This window comes from Apteryx rowi, unplaced genomic scaffold (assembly GCF_003343035.1).
Source record: "Apteryx rowi isolate R43461 unplaced genomic scaffold, aptRow1 scaffold_60, whole genome shotgun sequence".
In the NCBI taxonomy this organism is placed as follows: domain Eukaryota; kingdom Metazoa; phylum Chordata; class Aves; order Apterygiformes; family Apterygidae; genus Apteryx; species Apteryx rowi.
The window spans coordinates 2,471,525-2,491,300 of record NW_020450872.1 but is presented as its reverse complement, the minus strand read 5'-3'; the positions used below and the strand labels follow the sequence as shown (position 1 = coordinate 2,491,300).

At 36.7% G+C, this 19,776-nt stretch overlaps 1 protein-coding gene across 1 annotated transcript in view; it reads left to right on the top strand.

Annotated features, from left to right (window-relative positions):
* The window catches only part of CADM2 (cell adhesion molecule 2), a 702,128-nt gene that overhangs the window by 571,898 nt on the left and 110,454 nt on the right, over positions 1-19,776 (top strand). The window contains exons 4-6 of the mRNA XM_026083401.1: positions 3,046-3,198; positions 5,690-5,827; positions 11,559-11,729. Of these exons, the coding sequence (XP_025939186.1) occupies positions 3,046-3,198; positions 5,690-5,827; positions 11,559-11,729 (462 nt within the window). The remainder of the gene's footprint in view (positions 1-3,045; positions 3,199-5,689; positions 5,828-11,558; positions 11,730-19,776) is intronic.

Genomic DNA, 19,776 nt, shown 5'->3' with positions numbered 1-19,776 from the left:
AGAGTCCATGCAAGTGTTAGCCATGTCTGCAGAATAACACTGGAGTTTTTTTTAATGGGTTGCTCTCAAATCTCTGTAGGCAGGAAAGCTAACAGAAGTTTATCTTTGGAATCGATGGCACAGATTATTAATTGCATTTAGACTTGGCACTTATAAAAATGCTCCTGACAAACAGATTTCCTGCAAAAGAGTATTATGTGGGTGCTATTTGCAGCGTGTTTGCAAAGGCTCTATGTTGGTGTTTCCATTATAAAACCCTTTTTTTCTGTGCTTTCAATAAAAATTCGCTCCGGGCTGAAACTTGGTATGTCAGATCTTAGCTCTTGGTCAGTGGTTGTTTTTACCAATTTTCCAGAAAATTGACTGAGCTGGGGCTTTTTATGTTGTACAAAGGTTAAAAAAGGTGTAGAGGGGAAGAAGTAAGGGAAGGCAGCAGTAGAGTTGTAGTTGATGCAGTTGGTTCGTATTTCACTGGTTGCTTTTTCTCTACCAGTAGGATAGAAATGCTTTGCTCCTGGCATCATCTGTAGACCGTTTGTGCTCTAGCGGAATATATTAGAGTTCTTTTTAGTGCATGACATTCTGCAGATTGCCACATCTGTAGGAAAATATTTTAACAGCTACACAAATCTTTATTGGAGGCACTCTTTACTCAATAATCACAAGGCAGTGGCAACCAAAAATTATAACAAAATGCAGTATTATGTAAGATGATATACTGCATTATATTTTACATAATTTCTGGTTCAGTGGAGGCAGAAATCACCACTTTCAAATTATGGGGTGCTTGTTTTTTTTTTTAATTTCCTATACTGTTCTCCAAATTATATATCTGGGTGTGGTAATCAAACCATTTGGAAGAACTGGGTCATTCTGAAAATAAAATTTTTCTTTAGAGGTCAGTAATGTGAAATAAACTACCATTCTTATGTCTGCTCAGTTTATGTCTGACCAGAATTGAAATGCTGAGAAATGAATTCTAAGTCTCCATCTAATTACTCAAAGATAGCAACAGCTTCACTGTTGTCAAGACTTTTGCCCAGTAAAGCTGCAAGCCATCAACTGTGTTTGCAATCTTGTGTTGGAAGAAGCTTGCTTTGATGTACTTTTTGTTTTCTTGAGCTTGCTTTCCCCGGTTCTTATATCAGCATATTGGTAGTATATTGCTTTTCAGTCTGTGGCTTTGTTTTGTTTGCTATTTACTTTCATGTTCCACCTATTTTCCATCATTGTTTATTAATTACATGCAATATATATTATATAATTGTTTATTTTTGCTGTGGTAGGATGCCAGAAGATGTCTCAGATATGTTTGGTATTTGTCCATTACCCACAATCTCAACCACTTTGATATGCCTTGGAGCAGCTTATGGCATGCTTGTATGTGAGGTCTGCTTAAGTTGTCACCTTTAAGTTATCAGACTCTGGAAAAAATAAGTCAAGCTTTAGCTGACCTGCCTTGAAATAACCAATACATTCAACTTGATGTCATTGTAAAGGAACCTGAACAGTAGCCTTAGAAGACAACCAGTTCAAGTGACATTTTTGCTGAATCTTTGCTGTAGCTGCTAAATTTGGTCCAAATCTTCCTATACTGACAGCACTTAGATAGCCTTGCGATAATGTAGAAACATCCAAATTTAGTAGTGCAAGAACCACTGTAAAGCTTCCTTTTTATCACTGGACAGATATAAATGTTAGGTGAAACTGAAATTTAAGAGCCTTTGGAGCCTTTTGAAAGAGGTGAGTGAGAACAGCATTGGTGACTGTGCATCTTGGATCTTCTCACAAATCAAAATGTATATCTCACAGTAATTATAATTGTCCCATTTTACTTTGACTTTCAGAGGCTTACTGTAAAAAACATCACAGTGAAGATTCAAATACTCTCAGATGAGAGATTTGAATCTAGAGGTATACAGCAGAACTTTCTGAGTTACAGAGGCTTTTATATTGTTCACGTAGGAGAATTACAGTGCTTACTTATTTCTGAGACTGGTATTTCTATGCTACAGAAAGACTTAATATATGTGGATTTCTGAAACAGCTTAATTCCAAAAAATAGGATGTTTGGGAATGTTTCAACCATTTTAAAATGAAAAATGCAGGTTAACCTAAATACAAGTTTTAAAATATTTAAAAATTTTATAGTATTAGCTAAAGTGACATTTTGAATTTAAGTAAGCTCCCTGCTCTTCCTACCTGAAAGGTTTCATTCAAACAAAAGTTTGTTACAAAGGATTTTCTGATATCAGATCAGATTTTTAGTCGTAATCAAAAAACTAAAGCCACTGTACTCAGTTACCTCAAATCTTTAAAAGTATTACAAATATATATAGAACTTTCAATATATTCCTAGAGAAATACCCTTAGACTGTTCAAGACACCCATGTTCCTGTTCAATCTGATTAGTAATGGATGTGAGAACAGGGAAGCTATGTAACGCTACACTTCTTTAGTTGAAAATACAGTTTGTTAATAAAGGAAACAGAATTCTCAGCATGGTACCAAATTTGTAGATACATGGGGAAAAATGCTTTTAGGAAGGAATTAGTTTAGGCCTGGAGCAAAGCTATCAGGGACAAAAAAAAAAAGAAAAAAAAAGAGTGAAATAAGCTTAAATTCCACCAGATCAAACATGAGAATTTCTTCTTTTAGGAGACTAGCTAAATCAATGATTCAACACTTAGATCTCCTGCGATGTTGTTTACAGCATAGTGGGCAAAGGGCTAAAATAAAAAATATGACTATTTCAAGAAATCAGTGTTATTTTTGCAGAGGAAGAACAAAGGTAATGATAGCCAGTTAGGTTCTAGGTTTATATACATTATGAGTCATTTAGGTCACTGTTCTGAAATTTGCTAAACTCTGGAAACTTATTCCATAAAGACAGCAAAACAGTATGCCTAAAGATAACTGTATCCATATCTATGTATGCGAGAGTGTGATTTCACTAGGTTAGTGCGTAGAGCCTCTTCTGTAACATACCAAGCTTTGTGGATGTGTTCTTTTGTACCTTACAGCCTGTGATTTTTTGTTTTTCAGCTCTGAGGGACAACAGAATTGAGCTGGTTCGAGCTTCGTGGCATGAACTGAGTATCAGCGTCAGTGATGTGTCTCTGTCGGATGAAGGGCAGTACACCTGCTCTTTATTTACTATGCCTGTCAAAACTTCCAAGGCTTTTCTTACCGTTCTTGGTGAGTATAAATGACTGAGCCTACCAATGTTAAAGAAGCAAGTGTTTAGACTTCTCAAGCTTTGGCAAATTCTGGTAAGAATGAACTTTTCAAAAGCTTAGCAGAAGTTGCATGCAAATACCCAATCTTGTTTCCCTGTTGTTTATTATTTTCAGAGTGCTAGGCTGAAGAGTAGCACGCCTCTTATTTGTGCTGTGGCAGGATAATGAATTACAGAGCACACAAATGCTACAGTATGAGTGCTCCTTAAAATGGACATAACCTCTACTTCCCAAGCACAAAAAGGGTGGAGAAAGTGCATATGTTCATCTCCTAACAATGGTCTGTATAGGGCAAAGGGGAGAAAATTAGAAAGCATGAAATCAAAAAAGGCTTTAGAGCATTATAGTTTTCCTTAGCTGAGCATTTTCTTGGCTCATCCTGCTTTCTTTTTCTGTCTATAAAGTGCATATTTTCACTGGGTTTGCTGCTTCTTTTATGCTTTATCCTCTAAATGCTCTGCTGTTTTCCCCAAAGGTTATAGATGCACATAGAAAAGCAATAGATTTGTAGAGATGCCCAGGAAATAAAGTTTCTGCTCAAAGCTTTATGTGATTCTATGAATGTCAGTAGCCCAATCAGCTGAAATTGCTATAGTTCATTGAAACACACCTGCGTACCTAACAGGTTATATGATTTTAGAGATAGATTATTTCCTGTCTCCCTTTTTGTCCCTGAACTTGACTCTTTCTTTCATTTTGTTTTGTTTTTATATATAGACAGGCAGACAGTTGAATTAATAGGACTAATGTAAGATATTCTCTGTGCCTGTAATATTAACCTTAATCCAGACAGGGAATTGGTTTTGTGCATAGGATATGAAATATGTCTCTCCTTATGTCCCTGTGAGACTATTTTACAAAATTCTTCACAAGTTTGCCATTAAGGACAAAAAATACCCACTCAAAGCAGAGTATTCTGGAATAACAACTGCCTAAGATTAATTTCTTTTTCTGTAGAGATTCATCTCATGATCTAAACAACAGATGAGTAGACTCAACCTTTTAAATGGCAGAATGACATAGAAAGGTGTTACAATGACAGAAAAAAAAATCTAGCCAATTTTTGTTAATAGAAGTAACTTGATCTTTTACAGTCCATTTAATTTTACCTTTGTTTTTGTCTTTTTTATGAACTTTTCCCAACATCAGCGATTTTCCTTCCAAGAAAGCAAGCTACAAGGTTTAAGAAGCTTCTCTTCTTTCATTTTGTATATTTAATTTTCTATTTCAATGTAATGCTTTAAACTCTTGGAACGCTTTCTACCTGAGAATGGGATGTTTTCCTTTGAAATATATTACATCTTTCTAATCAGATAAACTATCTATGCACTAATGATCTTTTCTTTGGCTGCTGTGATACGGATTAGAAGATTTGAGTGTCAAGGTATTATAGTAGATGATATTTTATATCCTGAAAGAGAGGAGTAGATTTATTACAGAAATGTACTCTGTGATAGGTATTGCTGCTTGGTTTTTATGTACATAATTTGTCATTTTGGAAAAGAGATGTAAACAAACCAAATTGTGAAATACAGGGCACAGGATCAATTACTGTGACTGATTCCTTTATCTAGCCACAAATATGAATGCATCTAAGCATTTCAGATGCAAGTTCTGACCTTAATGACATTTTCAGAGCTTTAAAAATTCCAATCATCAGAATCATCTTAAAGTAAGTTATTCTTGTGTTTTTCAAAGTCAAATGGTTTTATACATACAGTGATTAAACATTCCCAATTCTATTCAGAATTCCTTGCTTAAAATCTTTCATGGTTCATTGAAAAACAACCCTTTCCAAGTGTAATATTGTGTGTATGGTATTTTGTGATCATAAGGCCCCTTCCAAAGTACTCTGTATCAGTTAAAGAATTCTCTGGAGCCAATGGATGATGTGACAGCTGCTGGTTATTTTGTTATGTGTTTTCTGAAAACAAAGAAACTCCTGTATTTGTTTTCATCCTCCCTTTTCTCCTGGATTTTTGTGTTAGAATCTTCACAATTCATGCTTGATCATCTCTTCTGAACTTAGATTAGTTCAGCTTTTTGTTGCCAGCTTTGTTTTATTTTCATAATTGTACTTCTAATATACATTGTCATCCTGCTCACTGTACAGACCAGTTTAAACCTAGTAATAGTAAGTCAGACTGGACCTGAATGCAGAATATACAGAATATAAGAAAGAAGATAAAGTTTTAAAGTACAAAATAATCTTGTTTTCTTAAGGCAACTAGATAGTATCTGTTCTCTTAAATTCTTTAGAATCAACAACAGTTCAGGTTGACAGTTACATTTATAATAGGAAACAGGATTCAGTGATATTCAATTTTGATAGAAGACAAGGAACTAATTATTCTACTTCCAGAATTTGGAGTATATGAAGAAATTAAGTTGGCCATATATTTATGGTATCAGTTGGCATGTCAGAGACATTTTACTTATTTGCTTGTTAGGTGTTCCTGAGAAACCACAAATTACTGGATTTACTTCACCAGTTATGGAGGGAGAGAGGATGCAGCTAACGTGCAAGACTTCTGGTAGTAAACCAGCAGCTGATATCAGATGGTTCAAGAATGACAAAGAAGTTAAAGGTATTTAAAAGGACTTCCACATAATATGGTCTAATTGTCAAAACTATGCATTATTTAGACTTATATTTTTAATATATTTTTGTAAATACTGTGGTTAATAGCTAAGTGTTACTGAATCAATGATAGTATGTACCTAAGGAATTGATTGCAAATTGCTGTAGTGGCCATAACTATCTTTTTATTCTTTTTATTCAAGCTGTTAAAACATATTTTGAATTGCTCTGAACTGTTTCCAGCATATTAAACTCGACTGTGAAGCTTCATAGAGAAACATTTTACGGAATTGTTGTTGTCACAGTCATACCACTCACCCAAGATATTTTACCTTTTTGTTCCTTTTTGCCCATGCACTATGACATATGTCTTATTTGGTCAATTGCCAGTTTTATGTTATGCTCCTCTAAGTAAAGAGACTGGGTGAGGTAGAACTGTCTGGAAGACATGGGAGATTGCACTTCCCATAGGGGAGCTACTGAGCCTGCTCAGGTGAAGAAGAGTTGGGTTGTAGCAGTTGAGGGAGTCTCAGCAGGGAACAGGGAGCCTGCAGCAGAGGCAAGGATGCTGACAGTCTGCTGGGAGGATCAGGGAGAAGACGGGCTTCAGAAGGAGTGAGAAGAACTTCTCACGGACTAGGGGGAGTTGCACAAAGGTTTTTGTAACTGAAAAGTCATTGGGTGACTAAAACCAAAGCTGAAAACAAGGACTTTGCTTTGAGTTTGCAGCGAATTAGGCAAGAGTTGCATATAAAAGCAACCTGCAATTTCTTTGCTGTCTTCTCTTTCACTGTGCATGTTCTGGATTTAAAACAAACTTTTCTAGTCCACATTCTTATAAAGCTTAGGATAGCTGAAAATCCTTTTTGGTGAACGAATAGGGATAGCCTTCCTATAAGGGAAGGCTTAGTCACATCTACTACAACCAACTGAGGTGTCTGTTATAGCATATATGAATAAAACAGGTAAGGTACTGGTATTTGTTCATGTCACCTCTATTTATTCTGCTGTAAGAGTAGATCAGTAAATTACTGGAAATCCAACTTTTCTATGTAGTTATTATTATTATTTTTTTAATCTGCTTTGTTTCTTAATTCAGAAAAATGTTACTGGAGACAGGCAGGAATTTTAGGCATAAATCATCTGGAATGTGTTTGAACTTTTGTAACAAGGATAGGAAATAGGGAAACAGAGACCCATTCTTTCCAGCCATTGGGAAATCTGAGGAAATTGCTGAAAGAAAAGTATCACCTTGTCAAACGTAATTAAAAAGATGAATTTGACAGCACAGCTAACACACATGGCACAGCATTCCAAAGATCCTGTCATACAGAAGAGATGCCAGGATGAAAATGTTAAAGAAATATAAAGATTGAAAATAACTGTAAGTAGTATTAATACTTTAAGAGAACCACTGATGTAGCATCCATAGCAACAAGGAACACATCTCAAAAGTTTTTTTTTTTTTTTTTTAAGATTGTATCTTACAGTCTGGTGTAATAACTTTGCCTTTTCTTTCAGCTGACGTAACTGAAGCTAAGCAGGCAATTTGGTGATCTGGGTCTTTAACTAACATGCTGTTCTCAACATTTCCTAAAGTGGTGGTTTAAAAAAAAGGGGGAAGGGGAGACAAAAAAGATGTGTGAACGAGAGCAGTGAAAGAGTAAAACAGAAATGAGAGGAGAGCACTGAACACATTCATTTTAGTTTAGTTTTCTAGGTCTTCTGAAGAGCACATTGCCATTTTCACAAAGGTTAGAAATAAAATAACCTAACCAGTTTGCRGTGGCATCAGCAGAAGTTACATTAGCTTGTGCACTAGAAAAGGTGAAATGATAAATCTGAGAAAACTGATATGAAATTATATGCTAATGCGGCTGACATTAAAGGTTAGGAGTTCGTCTGTCTAGCACCAGTAAATCCAATTGTGTTACAGTATATTATACACGGTGCAAAAGAATATAAATGATGCATTGAGTTCAGAGTTGCACCAGAGGGGAAAAAAGCCATTCTAAAATTGTATCTCCATTGCTATTAGTCAAAAAAAGAATCCTTATCTGGTAAAAGAATACTGTTTGATAGAGTAAATGTTAATAAGAGAGTCTAAATGTGAAGTATTGAATACTATACCTTTTACTCTAGTGTTCTGTCTCTTATATAGGTCCCAAATTAACAAAGCTATCTGCAGTTGAGCACTCTAGTCATTTCTTTTTCCTACCTGCTCCAGTTTGTTGACATTTCTAAAAGGAGATTATGAACAGTACAAATATGGGAGAAGCTAAATGCATGGCTTTTGTGTAAAAATTGTCTGGCAAAAATTGCCATAAAATTTGTTACATGCTACTTCAATAATATTATGTAAAACCTTTTCTTTTAGGTTTCAGGAATTATTTTAAATGGATTTTCTTTTTTTCCTTCCAGCAAAATTGGGCCTCGGAAATAAACAAGACAGTATCAGTTGATTTTGTAGTAACAGATTAAGACATTTTAAATGAGTTTATGCATTTTTAGTATATGCAAAGCATTCAGAGAGGCATTGAACTTTTTGTCTTGATAAACACCTAAAAGGAGAATGAAACATCTTATAGAGCAAAGCCATTTCATGGCAGAACTTGATTTTAAAAGTAATCAAAAATCATATTTGCCTTGTAAAAGCAGGAAAAGTATCTTTTCAAAAGATGAGTGTTTCTATATAGATGTTATGCATATGCACTGTTACAGGTATGCACTGAGTGGCTGACAATGAAAAATAAATGACAGATGTTTAATTTCTATTATTTTCCTTATCTTAACTAACTTAAACTAGTATCAGTCAGCCCCAAAACAGTTGTATCTACATCTGTCTGACAGAATCGTGGAGTAGTATAAGTTGGAAGGGGCCCACAGAGATCATTTGGTCCAACCTCTATTCAAAGGTTAGATCAAGTTGCTAAAGGCCTTGTCCAGTTCAGTTTTGAAAAACCTCCAAGGACAGAGATTTCACAGGCTGTCTGGGCAACATGTTTCAGTATTTGAAAGCCCTTACTGTGAAGAATTTTCATTATGTGTAGGTATCTCCTCATGCACAATAGGAATTTGCCTTGGTGTAACTTGTGTCCATTGCCTCTCACTTTTTGCTGTATACCACTGAGTCTGGCTTTCTCTTCTCTATGGCCATGTACTTGCAGACAGCAGTTTGATCCCTTTCTAATCTTCTCTTCCTCAGGCTGAACAAGCCCAGCTGTCTTAGGCTCTCCTTGTATGTTGTGCACTCCAGCCACTGACCATCTTGGTGACCCTCTGTGAACCCACTCCATTTTGCCAATGTTTTTCTTGTACTGGGAAGCCCAAAACTGGGCATGGTGCACTCTAGGGGCAGCCACACAAGTGCTGAACAAAGGAGAATAACCCCTTCCCTTGCCTTGCTGGCTATGCTGTTGTTAATGCAAACCAGTCATTTTTTAGCTTTCAACCATGTAAGGACACACTGTTGACTTATGTTCAGTCTGTCCTCAGGACCCCTGCTCCTTTACTGCAAAGCTCCTTTCTATGTAGACAATCCCCCACTTGTTTGTTTGCAGTGAATTCCAGAGAAAATTCCTCCGTAATGGATATTTTTCCTTTTTTTTCTTTCTAAGAGTAATTATTTAAGAGAGAGAGGAGTAGCAAGAAAATAAATGAAAAAAAACATGGGCTAAAATAGACATATTTACAAATTCTGTAAAAAACCTAGGTAAACATTCTGAATGCTATCATATGGTAATATGCACACTACCTCATCTTTACTGCTACTTATAACGAGGTGGGCTTATGTTAAATTAGCATATATTACAATCACACCTTTGCTTTGCTATGAACACGCATCCAAGAAAATACAGCTGTTAAAGTGGTCAACCTAAATATTTCTGTTGGTGAGGATGTTTAGAGTTCATAGAATAATATCACCATGTTTTTTACAGAGGTAATTAAGGAGTTAGCTCTTCCGAAAAACAGATGTCTAGAGGAAAGCTTCTAAATGTCTGTTTAGGAAATTATATAATTGGTTTTGTTTTTCTAAAGGATTAACTGTCACTGAGATTAAAGTTGTTGATGTTTTCAGGAGCTGTCTGTCCTCCACCTGAAGTTAGTAACCGCTGGGGTGGGTGCCTTCCTTACGAATGGAAGGCAATCTATATAGGTGCTCATTATTAAACTTGAGAGCCTAACTTCTGGAAAAAAATCTCTTGTATTTGCTTTAAATATCAGCAAAGATTTTTGCTCTTTGATTATAACAACTTTGCTTTTGTCCTGGTCAATATTTTTCTCACCTTTTGATCCCTAAATCTTAATAAGTCACCTTGGCAGAAATTGAAATCTGCTTAAAGCTTAGCAACCAACAGGCAGAAAAATGGTTGTGTACAGGAAATAATTATTTCTTAGGGAAAAAAATTGAAATTGTATAACTACTGGCCTCTTCATCTATCTGGAGACAGTGAAAAAGACTATCTTTCTGATTTCAGAGATACTTTTAATCTAAAAGGAAGTAGCTTATACCATTTAAGATTTGCTTTTTCAAACTGATATTTCATGGAAATTTTATTTAGGTCATCTCCTCTAAGGGGATTTAGTGTAATTTGTAAAACTGAAATCTCTCACATTTTCTTTTCCTTTTAGTAGGACACAGGATATATGCAATCTCAGTGGAATTTACTATACGTGTTTATATATCTATATATAAATCTTTTAAAGCCATCATTGTAAATAATCAATATATCCAGCTTACTATTTTGCTGAAATAAACAAAAATCAGTGGTTAATATAAGTAGCTGGGAACCAAGTAAAACAATTCTAAAATATGTGTAAGGAGATCTAATATAGAGTTAATACATAATAACTTCCTAAAATAAATGTCATGTCTTTTGGATCTTCAGTTCTGACCTAACTTGTGTGGCTTACAATGAGACTTTCTGAATTTGAACCTTGAGCAGAGTTGAGTACTTCCTGAGCAAACAGCCTCTGAACCTGTAGGCACCCAGCACCATAGCATCTGGGATAAAACCTAACTGGATCTACACAAAAACAGTAGGCCAATTTAGCATAATATAGAGCAGTGAATGAAAGATATCTTCTGAATAATTTTACTTCCAGTGTGGTTGGGACTTGTCTGTAGATTACATTAACTGCTATGACATGATGACTATTTACAATTGTTTGTCGCCATTGATTGGGTTACTTTGGGTTAGTTTTGTTCACAAGTTAATGTAATTCTAGCCAAACAAGAATAAGCGATGAATAAAATAAGCACAGGGTTAATGTGACTACATGCATCTTCAGTTCACCTGGCTTCAGTGATATTCATGTGTTGCCTTACTATCAAAGATTATAAGCATGGACTTAGAAAATTTAACATTTAATGACACTGTGAATACTTAAGGGGAGTGAGAGTGGGAGGAGACCACGCGTTTCTAATGAAAAGCAGAGAATGTTTATGTCAAACTGAGACCTAAAAATATGAGAGAGAATCATGAAAGGAATTTCCCTCTGAGTGCAGTATCATTTAGTCAATTTTGAAATTTTCCTGTTCTGTATATATCTCCTGCTCTGACAGCAGGAGCAAATTGTGGAATAACTGTAGTATAATAACTTTTGTTTTAAAGAGATCAATATATAGATGAAAGAGATTTTTTCAAACAAGTTTGGTAGACAATGTAGCTCTCTAATGTTGGATTATTTCTCCTAAAAATATTGGAGAGAAAATTGTTTGTTTATTTTTCTTTCAGATGTTAAATATTTAAAAGAAGAAGATGCAAATCGTAAAACATTCACGGTCAGCAGCACGCTGGATTTCCTAGCAGATCGCAATGATGATGGTGCAGTTGTAAGTTGCAGAGTAGACCATGAGTCCCTAAACTCTACACCTCAGATAGCAATGCAGGTTCTAGAAATACACTGTAAGTAATGCACATTATATATGCTTGTTTTTATAGTTTTGTTTTGCCTCTGAGAAAAATTCTGTTGTGGGAAAATTTTTAGGAAGAAATAAAAACCTCTGGTACAGTGAGTATAGGTAACCTCCTTTTAGCCTATCTTTGTATTTTTTTTACAAGAGTAACTCTAAAAAAGCTAATGAGAGCTTTACCAGTGAAAAGACTAATGGACTGAGTTCCTGGTTAGCTTTGAGAAATGATAGGAAATGCATTTGTGTTTTTTGTTCATTATTGTAGCAATCTCAAAGAGGTTTTTAAAATCAAGGCCATAGTGGTTCACAATTTTGTTGAAAATATCCTAGAAATATAGAACAAGGTTATGAAGTGGCAAAGTTTGGAGCAGACTGCATTACTAATTTTGCATCCTGCTAATGAAACTGTGTAATGCTGTTAAAAACAGGAGTCTATGAGAAAAGGCTTTTAGAATTTGTTTTTAGGACTTGTCTACAGGATGTTACTCTGGATAAACTTCAGATATTTTCTGTCTCTGTATAATGACTTACTTTTTCAAATAGACTTTTTTTGGAACTTGAGGTTTCCAGAATTCTTATAAAATAGACAAGAAGTAAAATCATTCCACAGTGAGTTTGTTCATGTAGTGTTTTACACCTGTATTCCAAAGTATTCAGTTTCTGTTAGTTCTCTAATTACTGCATTTCTACAATACGTTGTTTCACAGTTGAATAAGCCTGCCGGTGTATCTGTGTGCACTACTCCAAAGTCACACTGTCCTTTGAGTCACTTTTTCACTTACAAAGCCTGAGGCACTCAGGAGAACACCTTTTCAACATCAGATGACATTTTCATACTCACTTGCATTATAACCACCTTTCTTCGCTGTACTTTTATTTGGACTTTTGCAGAACACCTGTACTTGATTTCCAGCTGGAGAAAGCAGGCATCTTCAAAATATCGTCAGAACAAGTGAAGGAAAAAGACCTTTCATAGATCTTTTTCTGTGTACCTATTATTTTTGCAAGTGATGCCATTACTGCATTGGATCAGGGTCCATAAAGCAGACAAGCTTCCAGTAACTGCAGCTAGTTCCCAAGATACCATGTCAAGGATTGCTGGCACATATAACTTGCTTCTAAACAGAGGACATTTCTATAGGCAGCTAAGACTTGTAGCATATGTAAAATGCAGTGATGACAAAAGCACTGCATGCACAGAAGCAGACAGGCATTGCTAAAAATGTCATCTGCAAAAGTCTAAAAATGAGGAGGATAAGGACTATCTGTAAGTAATGTATACTGAAAATAATTTTTCAGATATATTCTACCTTTCATTTTATTGAGTGAGAGCAAAGCCTTTCTCCACCAACTTAGCTATTAAATACTTGCCTCCCCTAACATATTCAAATGGCATCTGTACTAGAGACATGAATCTTTAGTAGTTTTATTTCCTTGAATTCTCAAATCCCACAACTATCAGCCGCTGAGCTGGCCCATGTCTTCATTTCCAATTTGCTTGCTATTCCTCCAGTGCCCTGCTCAAGATGTTGGCAGCACAGGAGATAAACCAAATTGGCTGGATCAGTAGATACAGAAACAGGAGAGCTATAGAAAGTTTAAACTGAGTCACAGTGGCTGCAATGTAATATGATTCAAGGTGAAGGCAGGGCTCTGATTTGTATGATTACGATAAAGCAAAGAAATATTTCTATTCCTTCCCATATATGAAGCTTCTTGAATATTCATAGTTTCCTTCCCTTTTGTATCCTAAATAGCAAGACACTACCTTGCTAAATAGCAGCAGGGTGTATCTTCCTCTTTGCCTGTTGCTTTATTTTTGAATAAGACCTTTCTCTCTCTTCTGTGGATTCACTGAAGTTCTCTAATAAAGACAGCCTGCACACAGCATTTACAATTACTAATATGCTTCTTGTTGCTGCCCCTTCAGACTGCCAACTTATCAAAGCCACAATGCACAAGTAAAATGACTCTCTCTGTTTGCTGCTTGCTCCATTAATTTTCCACCAATCAATTTAATACTCTCCAGATGTAGTATAGAGTCATTATACAGGGGAAGATAAGTGAAAAATGTGCCAAAATAAGCACAGGTTTAGAAGATAGAGTGTGAATACCATTTAAAACTTTGGAGAAAACAATATTTTATTAGTGGTGACAAGGAGACTAAGAACAGGTCTCTTCTTGTGCTTTTCCTTACCACACACAAATCCATGGTCAACATACTCAGCAGCCTTATTCTGGCCAAGTTTCTAAAGAAAATTACAGAAAAAGAAAAATTCAGGGATCTAAAGACGTGGTTCAACAGAGAGTGTGAAAGAAGAGAAAGCAGAAGTATGATTTACTGGAGCAATCCCAAAGACTCTGAATGGAGTGCATTGCACTGGAGCTGGGCTCCTTGATTTTATTCTCCTGTTCTGCATCCTGGTATTACTCACCATGGTAGCTGGTATTGCTGCAGTTACTGGAAGCTGCTCACTATTATCCATCAACCCATATGACTTCAAACATACAAGATACATCCTATTTGTATTAATGAGACTCATATACAGAGGACCCAATGTGGTCTGACCCAATATAGCCTCAGTGCAAGCAGAGAGCAGTTCACAAATGGTACTGGTGAAACACAAATGAATTATGGGACACCATGAGAGATGTCATGAACATTTGTTAGTGTGATGTCCTATATGTTCTGAAAGGCATCCCCCCAGAAATTGTAGCCAAGCAGTGCGGCATTGCCGCAGGGGTATTTCAAGCATGCAGAGAGCTCTGTGAATAGAACAATAAACAAGTACCTTAAACTGGTGAAACAGAACAGTAGAGACGGACTTCAGCTTGATAGGGAAGAAGTACACTGGATTTGGCATTGCCCACTAGAAGTGCTCTTTGATTTTAAACACCCTCCTAAAATTTGAAGACTCTGATCTTTGGTGCATGGATGGTCCTTATGAATTACCAGTGCATCAACCAGTGCATATTTCTAGCCCCTGTTAGAAATAAAGAACAATAATAAATCATCTAGCCATTACTGTCCTGTATAGTTTCATTCCATAGCTAGGCTTGAAAGCAAAAAATCTAATTTGTTTTCTAGCACTAGCCCTACTGACAGTAGACAAAACAGATGTCACTTCATGAAAACAAAATAGCAATGAAAAAGGAAGCCAACATGACAGCTGGAATTACAGGATTGTTTCTGTATCCAGCGGACGATAGGTAACGAAAAAGGAAAACAGTAGAATGGTTGGAATGACAGGATTTTACTTCAGTCTAGTGAATGATAGAATAAAATTAAATCTGTCCTAGCTGATGGGACTGTAGAAAATGGATATTTGTAATGAGTCCACAGAGAGATGTAGAAATGCGTACAATTCCACAAAGCTGATTTTATCATTGGCTTTAATAGAAAGTGAACTTCAGAAAACTCAAACCAATATTGTCATTAGCAGTGATATCAATATGGAGTATATTTTATTCTTTTTTCTTCCCCTCTCACAAATCTTACATTTTATTGGAGTGATAGAGCAATCAAATCAGCTCTCACCAGTAGTACTACAGTACGTGGCATGAAGCTGAGAACAAAACCTTCAAGATAAAAAATTTTTAGTTTTCTTCTAATATACATATATATAATAAAAATAACTTCTGAGCCCTTCTGCTGTTCTTTTATTTTTGCTTGAATGGTTGGTTCCAGAACTGGAGATTGCCTATAGTACTTGCAGTTTGACCAAAAGAAGGATATCTTGAAGGAGACCATGATCAGTTCTTGAAATATTGGGAAAGTGTGCCAGTTATCACAGGGCTTCCCTGATTAGTTTTGCAGACTTCAGATGTTAAAATAATATGGATGCTATTGTGGGTAAGCATGTTACTCTACCCCAGACTGTGGGATAATTAGCTCCTCCAAGCTTTTGAGCTTTCTTTATCACTAATTTATGTTATGTCTCACTTGTGCTTAGTCCGGTTCATCTGTATGTCATGGTCTGTGCACTGCAGGGCAGCCCAATTGCCCAGTTGTTTCTGTTGTGCTGAAAGGTTTGGCCGCAATTTAGTTTATGCTTGGCCAGCAGAGGTTTGTGGTGGCATGACACTGCTTGCTGTGTTTATTTTTCCACTGACCCTTACTGTCAACAGTAAACCTAAAATCATATCCCCCATGGCTTTGCTCTGAAGTTTGCTTGTCAGCCTAGCTGCCACTGATTATTAGGAAGTGCTTCTTGCAAGTGATAAATATAAGTCTCAAAGGAATGTTTGGCTTCACTGTTTACTTCTGTGATCAAACTAAAATAAGGGTGCATTTTTTTGTTCTCGTATTAAAGAATCACAGGTGCAGAAGTTCGATTTTGAAAGCCTCTCGGTAAAATATTTATGGGATTGTGTACTATAAGTCCTCATATATTCTCCTGAAGAGACGTTTGAGGGCAAGTACAACTTCTGGTCCAGATCCAGGCAGTGACTGAATTCTGCTTATTCCTCCTCAATGTTCCAGATATGCGGTGTGTGTCTTGGAAGCAGCTGCTTCACTTTCCTGCTGATTTCATCTGAGCAGGCGTCAACATGTTGCTTCTTACTGAGCAAGAGTGCTGTAAGATTAGCCAGTGGTAATTACCTTACCTCAGTAAAAGTTCTCAGACTTCAATAAAATTACCCAGCAGACCTCAGTAAAAATTAATTGAGTAAGTCTGCCCTAGAGGCTGCTTCTGAAGCTCTAAAATGAAATCAAATCACTTGAACTTCAGACCTAATCATCATGACTCTAAAATGGCAGCTGCAATGTGATCTGTACTAATGGACACACTGAAAGTTTCTTCAAAAGCTGACCATGCTCCCAAATGACAGCCCTAGTAGGTTAAATATGTGTTATGTAAAGAACTGTCTGGACAGGCAATTTTGAGTAAATTCTATATTGGCAGACACAGATGTGCAGTGAATTGTCAGTCTGACAAGTCTGTAGACATCAGCTAACTCACTTATAGAGGCTCTTCCAACAATGTTTACATAATAGGAGGTTTCTTCATTTGTGGTTGTTACTAGATTCGTTTGCAATGAATGTTTAAAATTCATTTTAAAGTTATTCCAAGAGATTGTTGGCTATTGTTTGGGAAATGCATGTATTGATTTTGAACTAAATAAGCAAAAAGCTGAAATTCAGAGTATGGATAAGCAAATCAGCAATGCACTTGTGCAGCCATGTAGGAAAGCGTGTTTGTGTGTATCTCTGTGTGTGACAGCATAGTACTACTGTGATTACTGATGTATTAAAAAACAACAATCTTTCTGACAACAGGTTGGGTGTAGAATTTCTGCTGGTGTAAAGCCAAGCAACTTTATCAAGGAGCTACATTAGCTGATGCTCTCTGAGAGTTTGGCCCATTATTTTTACTTGTCTGGTTTCATGTTTTTTGTATGTGTACAAAATATACACATTTTGTACGATTTTACATTCCCAATGGAAATAAGGCACCAGTTTAAAGAAAGCATAATATGAGAAGAGGGGAAGAAAGTGATCATGCACAGTTAATTGTTAGGCCATTTGTCTATGGAGAATGCCTAAAACACTTAATAGCTACAGGAAAAATGTGGCTTCCTTAAATTTTCTGTTTCATTCTAATAAATTAGTTACATTTTAAACATCATAGGTGGTTATTCAGGGTGATGATCTCAGCCATGGATTTGTTGTCTTTTTGTAGTTCAGAAGGGGCAGATGTGTGCACACCCAAAAGCACGCACAATTAGACACCTTTTAGCTGTAATAAAGTTGAGTGGAAGCACTCTCCTCTGTCACCTACATATGGTCCTTCTGTACTATAAATGCACAGAATATGCATCACACTTCCTTTTTCTTTCAACTGTCTGGCTGAGGCAAGCTTTTTTTTTTTTTGCAACTGTTCAACTAAGCTATAAGACATGGATTCTCTTTTAGTGTACTGCTTTCTTTTTACTGACTTTACTGATTTTTCTCCAACACCAATTTACGCTTAGAAAACTTTGTTGGTCTTGCACTTTGGCATGAGATACCTACTTTCTTCTCGGCCTCAAGAGCTTCATTTTTATGTGAGGTATGGCTCCCAGAATTCCCCAGAGGTTAGGCAGTACCCATGTTTTAGGAGCAGGGGCACATTTCCCTTTCTGAAAGTGTGTTGTACTGTCTAGGCAGAGAACATGTTCTTGGGAAGTAAAGAACATAGGAGAGTTAAAAGAAATTTCCTTCACTGATGCTGGGTTTTTTTGTTTGTTTGTTTGTTTTCTTGGTGTCAGGTCAGTCGACAGTGGTGTCATTCTCTTTGCTTAGGACTATCTCTCCATTATGCTATGTGACACCCTCAAAGACACGCAGGCTTAAAGTAAAATCTGGAAATATTTGGCATGATTTCACACTGCCTTGGTCTTGATATGGACAGTCTGGCAAGAGATGCATTCCCAGAGTCAGGAAATGGATAACTAAGTAGGGTAATGAGGTGCAACAGCCTTCCTTTTTTATTACTCTAGTTTTCAACAGAGAGGCCCACAAAATTTTGAACCGGCTCAAATAAATAAAGGTAGAGTGTATGTTGAGGCAGTCTGGTGGACTAGTAAGAACTGGAACCTCTCATTTTGGCTTTACCATCAGAGAAGACATTTATCTAACGATAGCTTTAGCTGATAAAGTTAAATAAACAGTTCTCCTATAGCTGCTGATACAGTGAAAAGACCTGAATTTTCCAAGGTCACGGTTGTCTAGGGCTGTAAGAGAAAGAACTCCCTTGAGATTTGCACATCTGGGGCTTTGCAGTTCTCTATTCCAAATTATTATAATTTGCTCTCTTTCTATAGCCCTCTTATCTTGAATAGTGTTTGGGAATTCTGACACCTCAGAGACTTGCAGAACTATTGGAAGGTAGCTAATATCCCATCTTAGGCCTTCTTTCAAGAATAACATGATGACACAGACACAGCAGCATGTTCTCTGGCATGGCCCATCCTGTTGCATAATGTTTGTGACAAACAGACTGAGAACACGCTTTAGAAACTTTCCTTGAGGAAACAGGTTTTTTGTCCCCAAACTGATAAATTCCTAATGTTTTTGTGGGCTCCAGTGCTTTATTCTTTAGAGTTCTTAGACTCGGCTCTGAGAACCAAACAAATTTAGGATTTCTCTGTCCTGTTTTTGAGAAACCAAGCCCCGATTATCATCATACAGATATCTAGATCCTAAGCTCTTTGGAAGTGACTAAGTCATTATGAGACTCTCATCTCTTACCAATCCTCTTCCTCAGCGGAAGCTAGTTCAGAACTGTAGGACACCAGAGGGAAACCCAGAACAAAATTTTCAGAGTGATTTTTCAGGACTCCAGGCATTGTAAGAACAATCTTTTTGCTTCAGACACCAAAGAATGCTGATTTTTTCTCCACCACTGGCCTGTCCCAGTGATCATTTTTACACGTGTCCTTATCAGTGAAGTACATTTCCTACACTGAGTTAATTGGAGTTAGTAGGTAGTTAGTTTAAAATACTGTCCAGCATCTTGATCACCTTGACTCAGCTACAGCAATATTGTTTACAGGATGTACTCCACCTCTACAGAACAAGCAGCCTGGACCTCAGGCTGTTAGATCTCAGCTCTCCAAGTGGGTTTCTCTGCCTGATTTTCACCTAAGAACTTGGATGGCCTTGTTGATTAAAGCCGCTTTTCCTGATTAGAAAGCGATAGGGTCATGTTTTCTGTGACATGCAGACAGAACCTTGGTTTCTAACAAAATCTCCCTCTCTGTGATCTTAGACATTTCTGTAGGCTTAAGTGTGCAGGGATTTCCAACACTTCAGTGAATCTGTCAGCTATTGCAAACCTTAGACGCTCATAGAGGAAATACTAGATATTTTTTCACGTGACTACCTGAGTCTGATTCATCTCTGTGGCAGGGAAGGGCCCTCTTTCACCAGCAATGTTGCCATCCTTTTACAGGTCAACTGTTTGAGTGGTGTTCCCGCTTTTCTCTTTCAGTGAAGATATTTTGCTGGGCTGCTGCTATCTCGAGAATGAGAGGATTTCAAGATGTTGCAGTTG